General features: G+C 48.5%; 1 protein-coding gene across 1 annotated transcript in view; it reads right to left on the bottom strand.

The window, feature by feature from the left end:
• MAPKAPK2 (mitogen-activated protein kinase-activated protein kinase 2) overlaps nucleotides 1-2,896 on the bottom strand; it is a 50,410-nt gene extending 47,514 nt beyond the window's left edge. The window contains 2 exon segments of the mRNA XM_003130462.6: nucleotides 2,285-2,490; nucleotides 2,493-2,896. Coding sequence (XP_003130510.4) covers nucleotides 2,285-2,490; nucleotides 2,493-2,601 — 315 coding nt within the window. The 5' untranslated portion in view covers nucleotides 2,602-2,896.

Genomic DNA, 20,931 nt, shown 5'->3' with positions numbered 1-20,931 from the left:
AATCTCTTTGGCGTGTGTCTTTGGAACAGGATTCTCTCAAACCGGATTTCCCCCACAGCTGTAATTAAGTCTTAGCTGATATTTGGATATGGAAGTGCTGTTGACACTGCTGTCAGTCTTTGAATGCCTCGCCCCTTCTTTCTTCCTCTGTTATTAAGTTTTTACACAAAGATGTGTGGGAAATCTACCATTTAACAGTTGAGTCAACTTGTAAGATCTGGGAGAAGGCTGCCTGTCAAAACACACTCTGACTTCAGTCTTCACCCACTTCTAACCTGAGAAGGACAAACGAGGAGTGTTATTTAACATACTGCTGGATCTTTCCTGTCAAAACTCTTCAGAGGAGGAAAATAGCCAAATCTCTCTCCTATTAATTACAACAGAAATCTGGATTGCCACCCAAAAGCACTGTAGAGGGTGGTTTTGTGTGTCTACTAAATGGAATTAAGGAGCAGAAGTTGAGAGCTTTTGTTTTGAAGTCTTTATACAATATTTCATCTATCCAAGCAAATAAGCAGCCAGTGTCCCCAAACTGCTGATGGGTGAAGGCAGATGGTGTCTCAGAGGGGACAGAAAACTCTCCTGGAAAGAATGTCTGTCACTTCCTCAACAGTACAGGTTAACTGTGGTCAAACAGTATCCACTCTACTCCACTCCCCAAGGTCAAAGCCACGGTCAAACAACCACTCTCCCTCCCTGCCCCCAGTTATGAGTAGGGAAAGAGCAGTCTAAGGCACAAACTGGGTTCAGGATACTGATATATTCCTTCTCCGAAAGTCAACACTAAACAACCAAAGGGCCACAGTAACAGCTTATAGTAAAAGCCAAAGAAATCTGACAGTATTGGGGCTCGCTGAAGCTTTCCCCCAAAAGGAGGATGGAAAACAGCAAGAAAAGAAGGTTAAAGGTCTTAAAATCTGTCAGGTGGACAGGCTTGCCTTCCACAATCCCCAAGCACCAGGGTTTTATTACATCTAATTATATATTCCAACGGTTCCACCCCTAACATATATCTGAGTTTTGTATGAATAGCTGAAACACAGGTAGCCGTAGGGGTTGAGGGGGAAGAGAAAATATAACACAGGAAGTATTTTTCTCCCCCTCCAATCATTGAAACACCTCAGGGGAAATAGGCATTATGTGTCACCTTTAGAGATGTGGTTTGATCTGAAAGCCCTCTGCGGGGAAAACCTTTTTAGTGACCCTAAACACTGGCTCCCACTGGCATTGAGGACCCATCTGTCTCATCAGATCTCGGAGTCCATTCTGTTTAACTTCTCACGTAGATATTCTCACTTAACTCTCCATTCTCCCCACTACCCTTTAAAGAAAACAAACAAATAAAAGAGGGAGCTCAAGGAAAATGCTCCCTCCTACGGTCCACCAATCGCCCATGTCCAGGACTCAAGTGGCCACCTCCGATTTGCGGAATCAGCACGCGGGCCAAGCCTTGGTGTACAGATCCGGTTTACAATGATCAATGGAGCTATGGAAACAGCAGACACTGCGCGTGAGCCTGCTGGCCTCCCATCTGGAGCCTCACAGGCACTGAAGGTAGGAGGGGGCCTGCTCTCGGATCAAAACAATCCCTCCCCCGCGCCGGGGTGAGGCGGGGGTGCGGTGTCCCCGCGGAATCTCCAGCCTTGCACCTCCTGGGCCGGCGCGCCCCAAGGCCGCTCACCCGCACTCTCGAGGCCCAGGGAAGTGAAATCACACATTCCGGCTCCCAAATAAGGAGCGAGGCTAAATAAACCTCTGAGATCCGACTTCTCCAAGCCAACCGACCAACCAACTCAATGAGTAATGGGCCTTTTGTGCCCGCAGAAAGAAAGAAAGGAGGGAAGAGAGGATGGGGAACAACCACCTCCGAAAATCACTTCCTTGAGACAGAGGGGAAATGAGCTGAAGCGGTCCCGAAGCCAAACCGTTGCGACTCGGCTGGATCCCGCTCAAACCCAAAATGGCAGAGTCCTCACGAGTCCTCTCGAGTCCCCGCCACTCACACCCGGAGGTGACCGGAAACTCGATCTCGGGCGGCGTGGACCGCCGGGACCTGACCTTCCTGCGGCCCCTCGCCCCCCCTGCCGCGAACTTGGAACCCCTCGCGCGCGCGGGATGGACAGCCCTGTCGCGGCCACTCCTCCGCAGCCCTGACGCCCGTCAGAGGCAAGCGTCGCGGCGATCCTGCTGAGCCACCGGGCGCTTCGGCCGCTCCGGGACGCCAGGGGTCGTCCCCGGGAGCCCCCCTCCGCCCGTCCACTCCTCCCCTGGCCCCTAAACCTACTTTTAGGGCGAATTTCTCCTGGGTCCTCTTGTTGAAGATCTGCAAAACTTTCCCGTTGATGCCCAGTCCCAGGACCTGGGTGGTGACCTTGTAGTCGTCGATGATGGCGTTCTTCTTGATCTGCAGGCTTGACTTGACGTGGAACTGGGGGAACTGCTGCGGGGGCTGCGGCGGCGGCTGGGCCGGCGGGTGAGGTTGGGCCGGGGCGGGGGCTGCGGCGGCGGCGGCGGGTTGGGGAACAGCACCGGAGTTGGACAGCATGGGGCGGCCGCGGCGGCAGCGGCGGGCTGGGGAACAGCACCGGAGTTGGACAGCATGGTGCCCGGAGACGCGGGAGCAGCGGCAGGAGGGCTCGCGGCCGGCCCCTCCTCCGGCTCCGGACAGGGTCCCCGCCACCCCCCGCCCGGCTGCGAAGTTTGCTCGGGGCTGGAGCCGGCTTCCCCGCCCCGACCCGGCTCCAGGCTCGGCGGGTCGCGGGGCTCCGTGGGTCCCGCCGTGCGCCGCAGGCGCCCACCGGCCCAGTTCCCTCCCTCCCACCCTCCCCCCGGGGGCCAGGAGCTCGGAAGAACGCGGGATGGCGGGGGCCCGGCCGGGGGGGAAGCCGCCGCGCGACAAAGTACCCAGCCCGGGGGCCGGCGGCCGCGTCACAGCCTCGTCTGCGTCCGGGGCCGGTCCTTAAAGGGGTGGGTCGGAGGGGGCAGGGCTTGGGGAGGCGGGGCGGAGCCGGAGAGGTGTGGGTGTGGGGGAGGGGCTGGCCTTAAAGGGGAGGACGAGAGGCGTCCGGAGTGTGGAGGAAGGGAGCTGGGAACTGGGGCTCTGGGCAGGGAGTGGGGACCGAGAAATCCTAGTTCTTAATTAATCAGGGCCACGCAAAGGGAAGGGGGAGGCGTATGAAAGCAGCTGCATTATCAGATAGAAAATCGACTTTTCTCCAATTGTCTGGCTCTTCTAGACACCAGCAGCTGGGGGGTGGATTTTGAAGGCGAGAGATGACTAGTAAGAATCAGCCAGACGAGACCACGGGGTGAGCTGGAGTTACAGAGGCCATTCATCCTAGAATACGGAATATTTCTTCACTTGGACACTTTCGTATGAATTTTACATTTCTTTTCTCATAAATTTGTTTTTCAGTAAAGATTTGCTGTTGTCAAAATATAAGCAATTTAGTAATTATACTTCTGAACTTTTTTTTTTTTCATGTAAATGAGTTTAAAAGCGGTACAGAGTAGGAAGAGGATGGACGGACATCCAGACTGCCTGAATTCAGGAAGCCTCTCCATTAACCAGCTGTGGGATCCTGAGCAAGCCAGCGCACCTCTCCCAGTGGGAAGAATAGGGTGTGGGGCGAAGTCCAGGAAACTATGTACCAACAAGGGAAAGTCTGAGAAATAGGTCCTGATTTCCAACGTGAAAAAAAGACCCCAAAGTGGGTATTTTTGAAGAAGCCGAGTTCTAGTCCAGGGTAATGCCATGTCTCTGTGGAAGAGAGCAAGGCTCTAGCTGGACCTAATTAGGAAAGGAGATTGGGGAGGCCCTACATATAAGCTGCCAGGGGGGTTCTGTGCATATTCTGATGGGTGGTTGGGGATGATCTTCAAATGCGCCGCTGCTGACCTCTTGCCCACTCGGACTAGTGGACCAGTTGAGAAATAAGACAAAGAAACCAGACAGGGGAAGACAAAACCTCAGCTTAATTACTGATAAGGCTGAATTAGAGAAGGTGATTTGACCTATGGCCATTTGTGGCCCCTGGCATGTTTCCCTAACCCTCTAGAGCCCCCTTGTCCGCAGAAACTCAGCTCAGGGAGAAGCAGAGAAGGGAACATCCTAAGGACAGGTGCCCTTGGAGACGGAGCCCAGACAGGCAAGGAGCTCCAGGGAAGGAACGAGGGGTATTCTGAAAGGTAGAAGTTACCCTCCCAGCACAACCCCTTCCTGGACTCACCCCAGGGCTCGCTGCATGGGCCAAGGAGAAAAACAGTTCCCTTAACAGGAATACTAGCTCTTTTTTTTTTTTTTTTTTTAATTTTTTGGCCACACCCCCAGGCATTGCAGAAGTTCCTGGGCCAGGGATAGAACCTGTGCCTCAGCAGCGACCCCAGCTGCTGCAATGACAATGCCAGATCCTTAACCTGCTGAGCCACCAGGGAACTCCAGTACTCCTGCTTTCTGAGCTGAGTTTATTTAGTGTACACCTTGACTTTGCAAAGTGCCACGCTCAGCCTTGCCCTAGTGGATGATGCCAATCTGTGGGAAAGAAAATAGATACCAGCAGGTAGCATGAAGCAAGTCTGAGAGGTGAAGGCAGAGGGATTCTCAGCTATCTGTAGGAGCTGGAGTTTCCTCTTGTGCTGGAGGTTGGACACAGTTAGACAGTTCCCCATTCTTCCCACTCCTCAAAGATAAAAAGGCGGCCTGCGGCCACAGAGATTGAAAAACACCTCACCCGTTCTACAGTACTGCTGTCACCTCCTAAAGGCACACACACAGCGGATGCCCAAGGACTGAGAGAGAAGGATGCAGGAATGAGGAGGTAGAAGCATCCGATGCACAGTCTCAGCTGGACTGGGGCTGCTCAGGGCTGGGAGTTGATCCTTTTTCCTCTGCAGGGGGCTTCCTACTGCTTGGCACTGAGCTTTCACCTGCTTCTCTCCACGAGCCTAGAAAGAGGATGAACTCTTTTTGCCCTTACAGAGCAAGGTAAAGTGGAAAGAGAATAGAATTTAGAGACAACTGACCTGAATTCAAGTCTATCCTCTTTGTATCTGAAAAAAAAGGGAGAAAAATAATCAAATCGAGTGTCAGGGCTGAGTGAGAATTAAATGAGACGGTGTTCATGAGAACGCCTCATAAACTATAGATGATCATGAAATAGTAAATCGTATCATTATTGAGGCATTGCCGGCTTGTTCCTCTGCTCTGTGCCCACTGCCTGGGGATCTGTCCCTGATATCAAAGCCACCTTCCTATCTAGCTGGGGCTCTGGGGAGATGCTGCAGCCCAGTGACCCAGGAATAACTAGACAACTGAAACCCCAGCTGGGGCTTCCTCCTGGAATTACAAGGACCCATTAAGCCAAGGGGGCACACAAGGACTCACAGTACACAAGAAATTACATAACCTGCGCACACAGCACCCAGAAAACACACACGTATGCAAACCCAACACATAAGCACAATGTGCCGGCATGTAAAAAATACAAAATAAATGTCTAATGGATGAATAACAGCTAGGGAGTGAAATGGACTAAAGGAAGAGCCTTAGATTGGCGAGAGATTCAGTCTTAAGTTCCATTCCAGGCCTAACTAGCTGTGTTACCTCACGAAAGTCCCATGCCCTCTCTGTTCCCTCCCTCTTGCTCATCTGTGAAATAGTGACAATAACATCTCTCCTGCCTCCCTTGTAAATCTATTATAAGAATAAAATAAAATATTTTTTCTTAGGACACAGAAGTTCAAAGTCCTATTTGTATATTACCATGCTTTCAACCATCTGTAATCAACTACTTAAACAGTCTGTTTGTGTGTTTGTTTACTTTTCTGGGGGGCCGCACCCACAGCATGCATAAGCTCCTGGGTCAGGGATCGAACCCCAGCCACAGCAGTGACCTGTGTACAATAGTGACAACATCCAATCCTTAACCTGCTGAGCCACTCGGGCACTCCTTAAATCGTTTTTATGGATGTGTAGAAGCACTTCATAAATTAAAAGTTTCTACAAATAGGAGTTCTGGTCATGGCACAGCGGAAACGAATCTAAGAACCATGAGGTTTCAGGTTTGATCCCTGGCCTCGCTCAGTGGGTTAAGGATCTGCCGTTGCCATGAGCTGTGGTGTAGATCGCAGACACGGCTCAGATCTGATGTTGCTGTGGCTGTGGTACAGGCTAGCAGCTATAGTTCCAATTAGACCCTAGCCTGGGAACCTCCATAAGCCTCAGGTGCAGCCCTAAAAAGAAAAAAGAAAAGTTTCGGCAAATAGAAAGTACTATCTTCTCTGCTATAGACATGCAAAAATATATGCCATGCAACACTGCACACACAAAGACAATTTAAAGACCTAGGTGTATAGAATTGGATTAATATCCAATACAATTATAATCCTCGATTCTTGAGGTACCCTCACCATTGAACCATTGGTCCATGTATCTCTGCTTTTATTTAATTAGCTATCAGTTATTTTTAATAATCAGTAGGCACATGTAAATCCACTACCCAACATAAAAACTAGGACTTTGAGGGAGTTCCCGTTGTGGCTCATTGGGTTAAGAACCCAACTTGTATCCATGAGGATATGAGTTCAATCCCTGTCCTTGCTCAGTAGGTTAAGGATCAAGCATTGCCACATGAAGCTGTGGCATAGGTTGCAGCTGTGGCTCAGATCTGGCATTGCCGTGGCTGTAGTTGTGGTGTACACCAGCAGCTGCAGCTTCAGTTCGACCCCTAGCCTAGGAACTTCCATACACCACAAGTGCAACCCGAAAAAAAATAGAAAAAAGCTACGACTTTGACAACAGCATACATCTAACATAAGTGGTTCTCCATTCACCCCCAACCCACCTCTGTTTTCTCTGGCCAAGATAACCATTCTCTTGAATCCTATGTTCATCATTTCTTTGCTTTCCTTTCATGTACTTTTAATTTATAAGGACACATTAAACATATAGGTATCTGACCATGATAAAAGGTAATCTCATAGTGTCATAAAAGGGAGGTAGATATGGGTGAACTTATCAGCAAGATGAGGCTAAAATAAGGCAACATCTTGTCATAGTTTCAAAGTATTCCCTGCCTTATTATGATGATGACAATGATGGGGGTGATGATGACAATTACGGAGTGTTTATTCTATGCCCAACATTGTGCTCAGCCCTCCATTGTCTTTTTTTTTTTTTTTTTTTTTTGGCTTTTTTGCCATTTCTAGGGCTGCTCCCGCAGCATATGGAGGTTCCCAGGCTAGGGTTCTAATCGGGAGCCGTAGCCACCAGCCTACACCAAAGCCACAGCAACTCAGGATCCTAGCTGCATCTGCGACCTACACCACAGCTCACAGCAATGCCAGATCCTCAACCCACTGAGCAAGGCCAGGGATCGAACCCACAACCTCATGGTTCCTAGTCAGATTCGTTAACCACTGCACCACGACAGGAACTCCCATTGTCCCGTTAAAATCTCATGAGGATCTATAGTAGAGATTGCTAGTTATTTTGCTCAATATTCATTTCTCCTTTTTCATCGTAAAAATCTTCAATATCCAGTTAATAACATGACCGCTTGGAATAAAACCCATTTCTTAGCCTTCCATTACAACTAGTTGTGTTCCTGACTTATAAATGGAAGCTGTTAAGGGAAGAGGTAGGTCCTCCTCCTTCTCCTCCTCTTTTCACCTTCCTCCTGGAATAAAAATTTAGTGGCTGAAGCTTGAGCAGCTATCTTGGATCATGAAGTGGAGGCCACAAGTTGAGGATGACAGAGCAAAAGGTTAGAGGAGAGCCTATGTCCTTCTATCCATGGAGCATGGATAGACGCTGGAGCATGGATCCATCATATTGCCTGGAACAACATATCCAAGACTTCTCTGTGAAATAGAAATAAATGTCTTTCTTATTTCAATAACTGACTTCTTATGCCGTCCGTCACTCACAGACAAATCCCATTCCAACTATTACACAACCCTATAAGCATGTACTGTTATCCTCATTTATCTATTTTAAAAATGAGAAAACTGAGTCCTAGAGAAATTAAATAACTTTCCGAGGGTTATGCAGCTAGCAAAGCATAGAACCCAGGTCTTTCTGACCCAAAGTCCATTTTCACAGCCCCCACTCTAAATCCTGAGCAGACATAGACCTACATCACATCCTTCTTCTTCTTCTCCTTCTCCTTCTTCTTCTTTTTCTTTTTTGGCTGCCTTGTGGCATATGGACTTCGCCTGGCCAGGGATAAAATCTGAGCTAGAGCTGCGACCTACACCACAGCTGCTGCATCATGGGAGCCTTAATCCATTGCACCCAGCTGGGGTCCACCAATCTTGACCAAATCTGTTACAGAGTATAGGTCTGTGCTAATCTGCATGGCTGGGTGGTATCAGAGGTTAATCCTGAATCCATGACAATCTCTCTTCTCCGGGGTCCCCCTACTCTGCCTTCCCATCATCAGAGAGTAAACATTTCCTATTTTATGTGATATGGCTTTCTGAATGGATGACAGAGTGAGTTTCTTACAAATTTTCAGATAACACGCTCTTGATGAGATAGGATCATCGCTAGACTTTTGGATACACACATGCACACAGATAAAGTAGCCTTTGCATCTATTGCTTGTACAGAAAGGCACCAAAAATACTGCAGGAGTGTATGATTCACAGGAAAAGGTTTGTTTGCTGAAAACCCACTCTTGGAAAGGAAAATGCCTCGAGGCCAGGAAGAGATAAGCAGTCTTCATGTCATAGGCTAGTATTTCTTTGAGCAATTGAGAAATTCTCCAAAGCAAAAATGACAGATATATATGAATCATTAGTCACAAAAATTTCTGAAATCTCTGAAACTACTAGGGGCTGAGCCGCAGAAAGAAATTTTACCCAAAGCCAAGGATGTGGGCAATGCCCTGTGGGAGGACATCTCAGAGGGGAAGAAATGCTGTGTTGCCCCCACGCCAGTGCCCTTGTCAGCACACCCGTCCTTTGACTGTTTAATGCTGTGGGGGGGAGCAGCTGGAGCGAGGGGAAGAATGGGGATGGGAAGAGAAAGAAGGAAGTACCCAAGGGGGAACAGAAACAGCCTTTGCACATCCACAGACATAACCTGGTCCAAAGGGACTACAAATGGGACTAATTAAGACTACGGGATGCCTAATTATAAATGCCGTGCCACTGTGAGAACTGGAGACAAAAGAGGTAAACTCTTCCACCATATTCAAGACAGACCAAGCCTGTTGTCCCCTATGAAAACTCTGCCTCTCCAGTCTGGACTCTATCTGGAATGTCAATTGCACTTCAGATGAGCTTTCAGCCTGGATACTGAAATGGAGAGGGAGAAAGGTAAAGGGGACTTGCCATCCAGGACCACAACAGAGTATATCAACCCAAAGATCATTGGTCTTTGTCTGGTAATGCGCTAACCCTTAGAATATTTTTCCATCCCTCACTTAAGATGAGTAAATGAGGAGTTCCCATCGTGGCGCAGTGGAAATGAATCTGACTAGGAACCATGAGGTTGCAGGTTCAATCCCTGGCTTCGCTCAGTGGGTTAAGGATCTGGTGTCACCAGTAGCTGTGGTGTAGGATCCTGCGTCTCTGTGTCTGCGGTGCAGGCCAGTGGCTGCAGCTCCAATTTGACCCCTGGCCTGGGAACTTCCATATGCCGCAGGTGCGGCCCCAAAAAGACAAAAGGTAAATGGGAGTGGGAAGGTAGGAAAGGTAGGAAGAGATGTGAGTGTGTATGTGGACTGGGTAGTGATTTCCTAAGGGTATAAGAATAAACAGTTCCCCATGAGACCATAATTTTGAGGCTGCGGAGGATGGTGGAATCAAATCCTGAGTTCAAATCCCATCTCCCCCACTTACTATTATACTAATTGCACCCCTGCATTCTTTTTGTTTTATTTTATTTTATTTTATTTTATTTTATTTTATTTTATTTTGTCTTTTTGCCTTTTCCAGGGCCACTCCCACAGCATATGGAGGTTCCCAGGCTAGGGGTCTAATTGGAGCTATAGCTGCCGGCCTATGCCAGAGCCACAGCAATGCAGGATCTGAGCCACATCTGCAACCTACACCACAGCTCACAGCAACGCCGGATCCTTAACCCACTGAGCAAGGCCAGGGATCGAACCTGCAACCTCCTGGTTCCTAGTCAGATTCGTTAACCACTGAGCCAGGACAGGAACTCCCCTGCATTCTTTTTGTATAAGGAAGGGGGGGTAGTATTCCCTAGATTAAATAGCCACCCAACATCTTGAGCTGTTACTGACACGTAGTAATTGCCCTCTATAATGTGAGCTGTTACTATGCTGTAAGTACTTTCCTACCAATCATCTCCTTCAATCTTCACAACAAGGCTGTACTTAGTATTATTTCTGCATTTTTTACCTTCGAAAACACTGTGGCTCAGAAATGTTAAATAACCAGCCAAAGTCATCAGACCAGAGCAGAAGAGCTGGAATTCAGATTCATGCTGTTTCCACACATGTGGTGTCCATGTCCTAAATGCTCCTGTAAGTGGTCCAGCTACCTGACACCTGCCAGGCCACTCTGGGGGAGCCCTCCCAGCCTGTGTGCATGGTTCACAAGAAGGAAACACAGTCTGCAACCTGAAACTTACTCTTCATCTAAGACAGAGAGTTAAAAGACAATGAATAAAGTCATTTAAGCATTAATGAATCTGGGGATAAGCAATGAGATCCTGCTGGATAGCACAGAGAACGATAGCAAATCACTGGTGATGGAACATGACGGAGGATAATGTGAGAAAAGGAATGTATTATATGTATAACTAGGTCACTTTGCTGTACAGTAGAAATTGACAGAACATTGTAAATTCACTATAATTTTTTTTTTTTTTTTTTTAAAGCATGGAGTTCTCATCGTGGCGCAGTGGTTAACAAATCTGACTAGGAACCATGAGGTTGTGGGTTCGATCCCTGGCCTTGCTCAGTGGGTTAAGGATCCGGCATTGCCATGAGCTGTGGTATAGGTTGCAGATGTGGCTCAGATCCCGCGTTGCTGTGGCTCTGGCATAGGCTGGAGGCTACAGCTCCTATTAGACCCCTAGCCTGGGACCCTCCATATGCCACGGCTGCGGCCCTAAAAAAGACGAAATAAATTAGAATTAAAATTTAAAAAGCATTAAAAGGAGTTCCTGTTGTGACACAATGGAAAACGAACCTGACTAGTAACCATGACGTTGCAGGTTCGATTCCTGGCCTTGCTCAGTGGGTTAAGGATCCGGCGTTGCCGTGAACTGTGGTATAGGTTACAGATGCAATTGGATCTGGCGTTGCTGTGGCTGTGGTGTAGGCCAACAGCTGTAGCTCCAAATCAACCCCTAGCCTGGGAACCTCCATATGCCGCAGTTGTGGCCCTAAAAAGCAAATTAAAAAAAAAAGAAAGAAAGGAAAGCATTAATGAATTTGGGATCCTAGCATATACAGAATGCATATGTTTATACTAGGATGTATGAACTTTTGAGGAAGGACCTAAATAAGGACATAAATATATGAGGTACATGTGGCAGAGCCCACATTTGGTTTCGGTTTTGCTCATGAAATGACAGAGGTAGGAGCTATTTTTTCCCCCACATTTTCTCTCTAGGTTATGAAAACAATGCGATGGTAGAGATGAAAAGGACCTATGGAAATCATCTGATCTATCAACTTCCTCAAAAGACCACACCTCCATCTAGACAAGTAGGTGTGTGACCTTAAAAACTTTAGGCTCTCAGAGTTTCTGGTGCCTCACTGCACCACAAGAGGAAGTTCTTCCGTTTGTGTGACCCATATAGTACAGGCCACAAGTCCCTCTCATTCCTGGAAGCTCACTCATTCATGCTGGTAAGGGGGCTACCCATGGTGCTGGAAGGTCTAGAGTCCCCTCCACTGGAGCAGTAGATGCAGGGGAAAGTAGATATGCTGCAAGAGAGAAGCTGGCATGTGGGCCAGCCGGGTCAGGCTACACCTGCCCCCTGCCATCAACTTTGCACCCCTTTCACATCCATAAACATTGACCGAGTCCCAGTTAGGGCCAAGTTTCTGAGGACCCTGATGGGCCTTGGGTACTTTGCAAAATGACATAGATAGATATACATGGCAATGGTTAGGTACACACATAACATAAAATTTATCATTTGAACTATTTTTATGTATTTATTTATTTATTTATTTATTTATTTATTGTCTTTTTGCCTTTTCTAGGGCTGCTCCGCAGCATAGGGAGCTTTCCAGGCTAGGGGTTAAATCGGAGCTGTAGCTGCCAGCCTGAGCGGGAGAGCCACAGCCACGTGGGATCCAAGCCAAGTCTGCAACCTACAACCACAGTTCACAGCAATGCCAGATCCTTAACCCACTGAGTGAGGCCAGGGATCGAACCCGCAACCTCATGATTCCTAGTCGGACTCGTTTCTGCTGCACCACGACGGGAACTCCCCTACTTTTTATTTTCAAAAATTTCATATGACCTACAGCACAGCTCATGGCAATGCTGGAGCCTTAACCCACTGAGCAAGACCAGGGATCGAACCCACAACCTCATGGTTCCTAGTCGGATTGGTTAACCACTGCGCCACAACAGGAACTCCTATTTGAACTATTTTTAAATGTACAGTTCAGAGGCATTAAGTACATTCACCTTGTTGTACAGTCATCACCACCATCCATCTCCAGAACTTCCATCCTTCCAAACGAATTCCCCGTATCCATTAAATAATAACTCCCTGCTCCCATCCTCCTCCCAGCCCTGGCAACCACCATTCTCCTTTCTGTCTCTATGGATTTGACAACTCAAGGAAACTCATATTTAAGTGGAATTATACAATATTTATCCTTTTATGACTGGTTTGCTTTACTTAGCATATGTATTTAGGGTTCATCCATGTTGTAGCTTGTGTCAGAATTTCCTTCTTATTTGGAGTTCCCGTCTTGGCACAGCGGAAACGAATGCGACTAGGAACCATGAGGTTGTGGGTTCGATCCCTGGCCTCGCTCAGTGGGTTAAGGATCCGGTGTTGCTGTGAGTTGTGGTGTAGGTCACAGACTCGGCTCGGATCTGGCGTAGCTGCGGCTGTGGTGTAGGCTGGCAGCAACAGCTGAGCCTGGGAACCTCCATATGCCACAGGTGTGGCTCTAAAAGGAAAAAAGACAAAAAAAAAAAAAAAGGGAATTTCCTTCTTTTTATGTGTGTGTGTGTGTGTGTGTGTGTATACATATATGTAAGTATATGTCATTTTTTAATTTATTATCCATCCCTTCTGATGGACACTTGGTTTTATTACACCCTTTGGCTATTGTGAATAATGATGCTATGAACATGGGTGTACAAATATCTGAGTCCCTGCTTACAATTCTGGGTATATACTGAGAAGTTGAATTGCTGGATCATATGGTAATCCTGTGTTTAATTCTTTAAGAACTGCCATGCTATTTTCCATGGCCGCTGCGTCATTTCACATTCCCCTTTGGACCAGTTTCTCCATATTGCAGCTAATACTTATTATTTTTCAGGGTTTTTTGGTTTGGGGTCTTGGTAATAGCCATCCTCATGGGTATGGCTTTGAGAGGGTTTAAGCCTGGGATCCCAGGGCTCACAAATGGGAGATAGTCTTCAGGAAAGTTCTCACTGAAGAGATGACATTTGACCTAAGGCTCTAAAGATGGGCAAGAATTCTCCAGACAGAGAAGGAGAAAGGAGTAATGCTAAACAATGGAGCAGAAAGAGATGAGAAATTACACAGCTTGCTGAGAAGCAGCAGGTGGTGGAGTTCCCAATGCAGCTCAGCGGAAATGAGTCTGACTAGCATCCATGAGGACGCGGGTTCGATCCCTGGCCTCGCTCAGTGGGTTAAGGATCCGGTGTTGCAGTGACCTGTGGTGTAGGTCACAGATGTGGCTCGGATCTGGCATGGCTGTGGCTCTGGCGTAGGCAGGCAGATTCAGCTCCGATTTGACCTCTAGCCTGGGAACTTCCATATGCTGCAGGCATGGCCCTAAAAAGACGAGAAAAAAAAAAAAGAAGAAGAAGCAGGTGGTCAGCATGGGCTGGAATGTAGGGTCCAGGTGTGAAGAGCAAAGCAGGTTTAAGGGCTCGCCATTCCACTTAGGCTTTGGACTTTGGGCAACAAGGAGCCATTGGTAAAGTATATGAAAATGCTGTGCCAATTACAACATATGATATAAATGCAAGAATTTAAGACAAAAAAGAGACAAATATTTTTAAAGAAACAATGTACTGCGATAAATACACAATACCTGGAAATTGGAGGCAGCTTCTGGCATCTAGCAGAGAGGACTCTGGGTCCCCCGGTGCTGGCACCAGTCGGCCCCTTTCTGTTGGCTCCAAGTCTGAAGGTAACCGAGCAGCACAAATGGCCTGCCCTGGTCGACCTCTTTGGTAGGGAGGGGCTCAACTGTCCACCAGACAGGAGTGTGGCCTTCCAGGCCCAGAGGGGCCGCAGGTCCTCCCCCATCCCTCCTGGAGCACTGCACTCAGCAATATGCATCCACTTTGGTGCAAGCTTCCAGGTTATTCAGACACTTGGAAAATCTCAAGCCGTAGCAGCCACCTGCCTCTGACAGCCTCTTCTAAGCCTGAAGTCAGGCCCAGATGAGGCCTCCCCAGTGCAATTGCCTCATGGTCCCTTCTGCACTGAGGTGTAGGGCAAAGGACTGTTGTCTATGTTTAACATGCAGAAGATTCACAAAATTACGGAACAGTCTCTCCCCCACCCCCACCCCCATCCCTGGTATCTTTAATACATTCACATGCCCAGTTCTCTACCCCGTTTTCTTGTGCCTCCTTCCAGAGGTATCTGAGCCAGACCAACGTTTCACTTAGGAATCAGCAGAGATTGTGTTTGGCCTAAATCTCAGGACAGCAGATCTTAAACTCCAAAGTCACACAGTCAAATGGAGAACTGACTTGTGGTTGCCAAGAGGGACGGGGAGGGAGTGGGATGGACTGGGAATCTGGGGTTAATAGATGCAAACTATTGCCTTTGGAGTGGATAAGCAATGGGATCCTGCTGTGTAGCACTGGGAACTATAGACACTAAGGATGGAGCATAATAATGTGAGAAAAAGAAATGTATACGTGTATGTGTGACTGGGTCACCTTGCTGGACAGTAGAAATTTTACAGAACACTGTAAACCAGCTATAATGGAAAAAATAAAAATCATTAAATTGAAAAAGAAAAAAATCACAAGGTCAAGAGGGAAGCCCTGGACCAGCCTTGGCCCCAGAAGTCAGAAGGCATCTGCGGGGAAAAAAAAATTTTTTTTTTGGTCTTTTTTTTTGTATTTTTAGGGTTGCAACTCGTGGCATATGGAGGTTCCCAGGCTATGGGTCTAATCGGAGCTGTAGCCCCTGGCCTACAGCACGACCACAGCAACGCCAGATCCAACCCAGTCTACGACCTATACCTCAGCTCACAGCAACGCTGGATCCTTAACCCACTGAGCGAGGCCAGGGATCGAACCCACAACCTCATTGTTCCTAGTCAGATTCCTTTCTGCTGCGCCACGATAGGAACTCCTGTGGGTAAAATTAAAACAGCCTGTGGCCACGCCAGCCTGCAGAGCGCCTTTACTGTGGGTTTCCTGGGATCAGGGCAACTTCCTGTGAGGCTTCTCCTGGCATCGGTGAGAGAAGAAGGCGATGATGGCCTGGGGAAGGAGCTGGTATAGGAGCAGGGAAGAGGGTGAGACCCATCCTGGAGGGAAAGATGGGGCGATGCTCCCCAGTTCTGAGTCCGGGAGGTCTCCGAATCTGGGCCAACTGGCTGCCCCTTGTGTCTGCAGAGCCATCTGGGCAAAGACCCCTGCCACTCAGACGGAGAATGATAGGAAGGGTAGCAAAGAGGGCTGTGTGGGCCGGCTTTCCCTGGGCCCTCCCCAGACAGGTCAGGGCCCGAGCAGAGGTGTTTCTTCAAGTTTCAGTGTAATCACAGCTGCCCCGGCCACTGCGCTCCGGCCCCGCGTCACTGCCCAGGAATCTGGTTCTTGTTTACCACCAAGAAGTGTGGTGATTACAGAGCCGAGTGGCCCTCCCCCAGCTTCCCCAGGGAGTGTGGGGTGGGGGAAGCCCAGGGCTTGGAAAGGGAGACATGCTGAGTAGGAAGACCAGAGAGGCTTCCTCACCAGGACCAGTCAGGGAAGGGCCTGGCGGGATACCAGAGCTGAGAAAAGTAAGAGCAGGACAGCAGAAGAAGCAAAGGAAGGTGAACAGGTGAGGACCAGGGGCGAAGAACCAGGAAGAATTGGAGTCAAGAGGACACCACCTATTGTGTTAAGAAAGAATGGAGGAGTTCCCAGAGCTCCCGTTGTGGCACAGTGGTTAACGAATCCGACTAGGAACCATGAGGTTGTGGGTTCGATCCCTGGCCTTGCTCAGTGGGTTAAGGATCTGGCGTTGCCATGAGCTGTGGTGTAGGTTGCAGACGCGGCTCAGATCTGGCATTGCTGTGACTGGGGCGTAGGCCAGCAGCTGCAGCTCCGATTCAACCCCTAGCCTGGGAACCTCCATATGCCATGGGAGCAGCCCTAGAAAAGGCAAAAAGACAAAAAGAAAGAAAAGAAAAGAAAGAACAGAGAGCCCGGGGAGGCCATGAAATCTCTGGGGAGACCTACATCCTGCAAATTTCGCATCCTTCCCTAGTACTTCCCCAGTGCCTACGGTGGATGGAATGGAGGATGGTGGATAAAAGTCACCATAATCACTCCCATTTATCAAGCACTTATTAGGTTTCCAACAAGGTTCTAAGCCCTTGCTCTGTGTTAATCAATTTCCATAGCAACCCCGCAAGGTGGGTGTTACTAATATTCTCCCAGGGGCCCAGAAGAGGAAACTGAGGCCCAGTGTATTTAAGTGATTTAAAGTGAGGACTGGAGGAGTTCCCATTGTGGCTCAGCGGGTTAAGAACCTGATTCGTATCCATGAGGATGTAAGTTCGATCCTTGGCCTTGCTCAGTGGGTTAAGGATCTAGAGTTGCCATGAGCTATGGTGTAGGTTGCAGACATGGCTCGGATTCCACATTGCTGCAGCTGTGGGGCAGGCCGGCAGCTATAGCTTCAATTCTACCCCTAGCTTGGAAAATTTCATATGCCGCAGGTATGGCCCTAAAAAGAAAAAAATAAAAAGTCTAAAAATAAAATAAAGTAAGGACTGGAGTTGGGATTTGAAGGCAGGAAGCTGGGACCCAACCCTCTCTTCTTAAGCACCGTGCTCCCCTGAGCAGGGAGCAGGACCAAGCAGACCACCCAAAGAGGCCACCCAGGAGTTCCCATCATGCCTGTCATGGCTCAGGGGAAACGAATCTGACTAGCATCCATGAGGACACAGCTTCGATCCCTTTCCTCACTCCGTGGGTTAAGGATCCAGTGCTGCCATGAGCTGTAGTGTAGGTCGGGGATGTGGCTCAGATCTGACATTGCTTCGGCTGTGGCGTAGGTCGGCGGCTACAGCTCCATTTTGACCCCTAGCCTGGGAACCTCCATGTGCCACAGGTGTGGCCCTAAAAGACAAAAAAGGTGTGGGGCCACCCAAAGACAGCTTGGGGCATAATATTTTACCCTAGAGTTTCTCTTCCCATGACATGTCCTGCTGACTTCACCCTCATCCCAACTCTGGGAGGGGTCCACAGGTCCCTTTTCCAGGCTCAGAAAAAAATCACAGTGAAGAATTCCTGTCGTGGCGCAGCAGAAATGAATCCGATTAGGAACCATGAGGTTGCCAGTTCGGTCCCTGGCCTTGCTCAGTGGGTTAAGGATCCGGTGTTGCCATGAGCTGCAGTGTAGGTTGCAGACACGGCTCGGATCTGGCGTTGCTGTGGCTCTGGTGTAGGCCGGTGGCTACAGCTCCAATTGGACTCCTAGCCTGGGAACCTCCATATGCCTCGGGCGTGGCCCTAAAAGGACAAAAGACAAAAAAAGAAAAGAAAAAGAAAAAGAAAAATGAGACTCTGATGGTTATGTTTTTCCCCAGCCAAAATTCCAATCATCGATTCATTTGGCTCAAGATCTTGAACTGAAAGTCATTAAAGAAGGGGGTGGGGGGTGGAGGATGAGAACAAGAGCTCAGCATCCCCTTCTCTCTTCCTCTCTCTGCTCCCTGCTCAATGTTTTCTCTCTTCTGTTCCCTCTGCATTTTTCCCGAACGTCGCCCAGATGCGGAGCTATGTCCGAAACTCCAGCTTGCATCATTCACTCCCCACACAACTGTCTGCTCTCTTCTCCCTGGAAGTTGAGCTAACAAGGCAGTCTGAAAATCCGGTCATTTCCACTGTTGTTCAGACTTTCCAGGGGCTGTGGTGCCACAAATGGAAATGTCAACATGGGGCAATGACCGCGCCCTGACGCCCTGTTTTCTCACTACTGTTAAATCCATCGATTCCTGAGAAAGACGAAGGATATGAATAATCAGCCAAGCAGATGGAGTGTCAGGGGGTCAGGCCAGAAGAGAAAGCACAGCTCCCCGCCCCCCAAAAGAAAAGGGAAGAAAGGCATCCGGCCCTGGGAATATCTGCCGTGGGGACAAAACAGGCTCCAGAGAGAGGCGTCAGGCTCAGACCTGGCCTCAGCAGATAAGGTGTGTGGAGAAGAACCAGTTGATCACTGGACCTGTCCTTAAACATCGTCTGCCAGCTGTGGGAAGCTCTCTCTAGGAAATGGGGAAGGAAGTGGTAAGGAAGAACCCTGAGGGGCACACGGAGGAAGAAACACGTCATCAGAATAAAGTTGAAAAATTGGAGTTCCCGCTGTGGTGCAGTGGGTTAGTGATGGGGCTTGTCTCTGTGGAGGTGCCGTTTTGATCCCCAGCTGTGGGTGTAGCTGAAAAAGGAAAAAAAAAAAAAATCATAAGTCCTGGAAACTAGTTATTTAAAGACACTCCTTGGAATTCCTGATGTGGCGTAACGGACCAGCAGCCTCTCTGAGCCACTGGGATGAAGCTGTGACCCCTCGCCCAGCACAGCAGGTTAAGGATCCGGCAGGGCTGCAGCTGTGGTGTAGGTCGCAACCATGGCTCAGATTCCATCCCTTGCCCAGGGACTCCATATGCCATATGCCACGGGGCAGCCAAGAACAAAAATAAAATTAAAAAAAAAAAAAAAAGACACAAGTAAAACACACCACTCATGCGCGCGCGCACACACACACACACACCACACACACACACACACACACACACGCACGCACGGCCTGTGGCTGGGCCTCTGTCTTCTTTGGCTGGCTTCTTTGCCTTTAGGTCTGGTGCAGAAGATGGGGCTAGGCGTTTATCATTGGGCATTTTCGTCAGTTTCACTTCCTGTTTCTCATGCTGAAAGCATAATCATCATCGTAAGGATAATAATAGTTCCTCAGGCTTGCCTCTGCCTCCTATTTATCTAGGGCCTCCCAGAAGCGTGTGTATGAGTGGGAGGGGAACAGTATGGCTTATCGACTCTATTAATCAACAGCTGGGGGTGGAGGCAGGCAGTGGGGGTAAGGGAATGAACAGTGGAAAGTATTCAACTCATTTCTTTTTTCAAGAAGAGGAATCTAAATGGGTTGTAGTTCCCCAAATGGCTCTTCTCCCCTAGAGATGTTTGTCAATCCCTTCTCCCAGGGTCCTCCAAATATAAATCCTTCCCCCAAACTTTCATGCATCCCCATCTAGGAAATCCTTGTGCTCTGGGGCCCAGAGACCTTAAGCTGACTTCCTAGAGTCACACAGCAAGTCAGCCAGAAAGATAGGTCCAGACCAGCCTTCTTGCATCCATTAAAAGCTGTAACCGAGAAGGGAATTTCCAACTCTATGGGGAACTTGCAAAGTTGTTAGGAAAAAACCACAATTATTTCTGCTAAGGAAAAAATATGCATTCCCCTGCAGACTTGAAACCCCAGGACAATAAGAGGGAGGGTGTCCTTACTGGGAATGGGTTGGAACCAGCTGAGATTAGGAGGGGGTAGGGGGAAGAGCCTCCAGACTTTGATCAGGACAAGGGTTCACGGAATGGAAGTATCAGCCCACTGTTTTAATTTTTTACCACCAGTAAAAGGAGCTGTGTTCTGAGGACAAAGGTTGAGCACTTTACAGGCTCTGGGGACACGGATGGGAGTGGAGGTTGAAGGGGGGAGCCATTATCATGATGACAACAGTGAGGTGGTCCTTTCTTTAGATCCTGCCCTCCCCTTGGGGATCTGAGGATAAGTGGTGGGGGGATGGGGAAGCAGGTGGTTCAAGCATCCTTTCCATACAAACAAAAAAGGCAGTTAGGATTTCCTGTGGCGGCTCAGTGGTTAACAAACCCCAACAAGGATCCGTGAGGTTGCAGGTTCGATCCCTGGCCTCACTCCGTGGGTTAAGGATCCCGCAGTTGCTATGAGCTGTGGTGTAGGTCGCAGAAGAGGCTCGGATCTGATGTTGCTGTGGCTGTGGTGTAGGCCGGCAGCTGTAGCTCTGATTTGACCCCTAGCCTGGGAACCTCCATATGCCTTGAGTGCAGCCCTAAAAAGTAAGACAAAAGACAAAAGACAAAAAAAAAAAAAAAAAAAAAAAGGCAGGTAAAGAAAAAATTAAAACCATCAGAGAGAGCCCCTAATTAACTGGCTTAAGATTTTTAAAAGCGAAAGCTTCTTTCTAAAAAAGACGCAAAGACACACACAGACACACACCCCACACCCTGAAGCGCTACCTAACCACACTAAGGCTCAGAGGACACGATATCACACGTTTACTTATTGTGATATTTATTGTCAGATATCTCTTCCTCAAAGGACAGCATAAGCCTGGGGCTGGATGCTGAGTGCCAGGCTGATGATGTGAAAATGAAAAGTTAACTGTGAGCCTGTCAATAATCAACCTGGGGCTGGCAGATGATGAATCCACGCAGGGAGGGAATAATAATAACACCAAACACGCATATAGCAGTCTGTTCTGAGCTCTTTACACATAGCTGCTCGTA

Source organism: Sus scrofa, chromosome 9 (genome assembly GCF_000003025.6).
Source record: "Sus scrofa isolate TJ Tabasco breed Duroc chromosome 9, Sscrofa11.1, whole genome shotgun sequence".
In the NCBI taxonomy this organism is placed as follows: domain Eukaryota; kingdom Metazoa; phylum Chordata; class Mammalia; order Artiodactyla; family Suidae; genus Sus; species Sus scrofa.
Note: the sequence above shows the minus strand (reverse complement) of the source record. Positions and strands in the feature narration are given on the sequence as shown.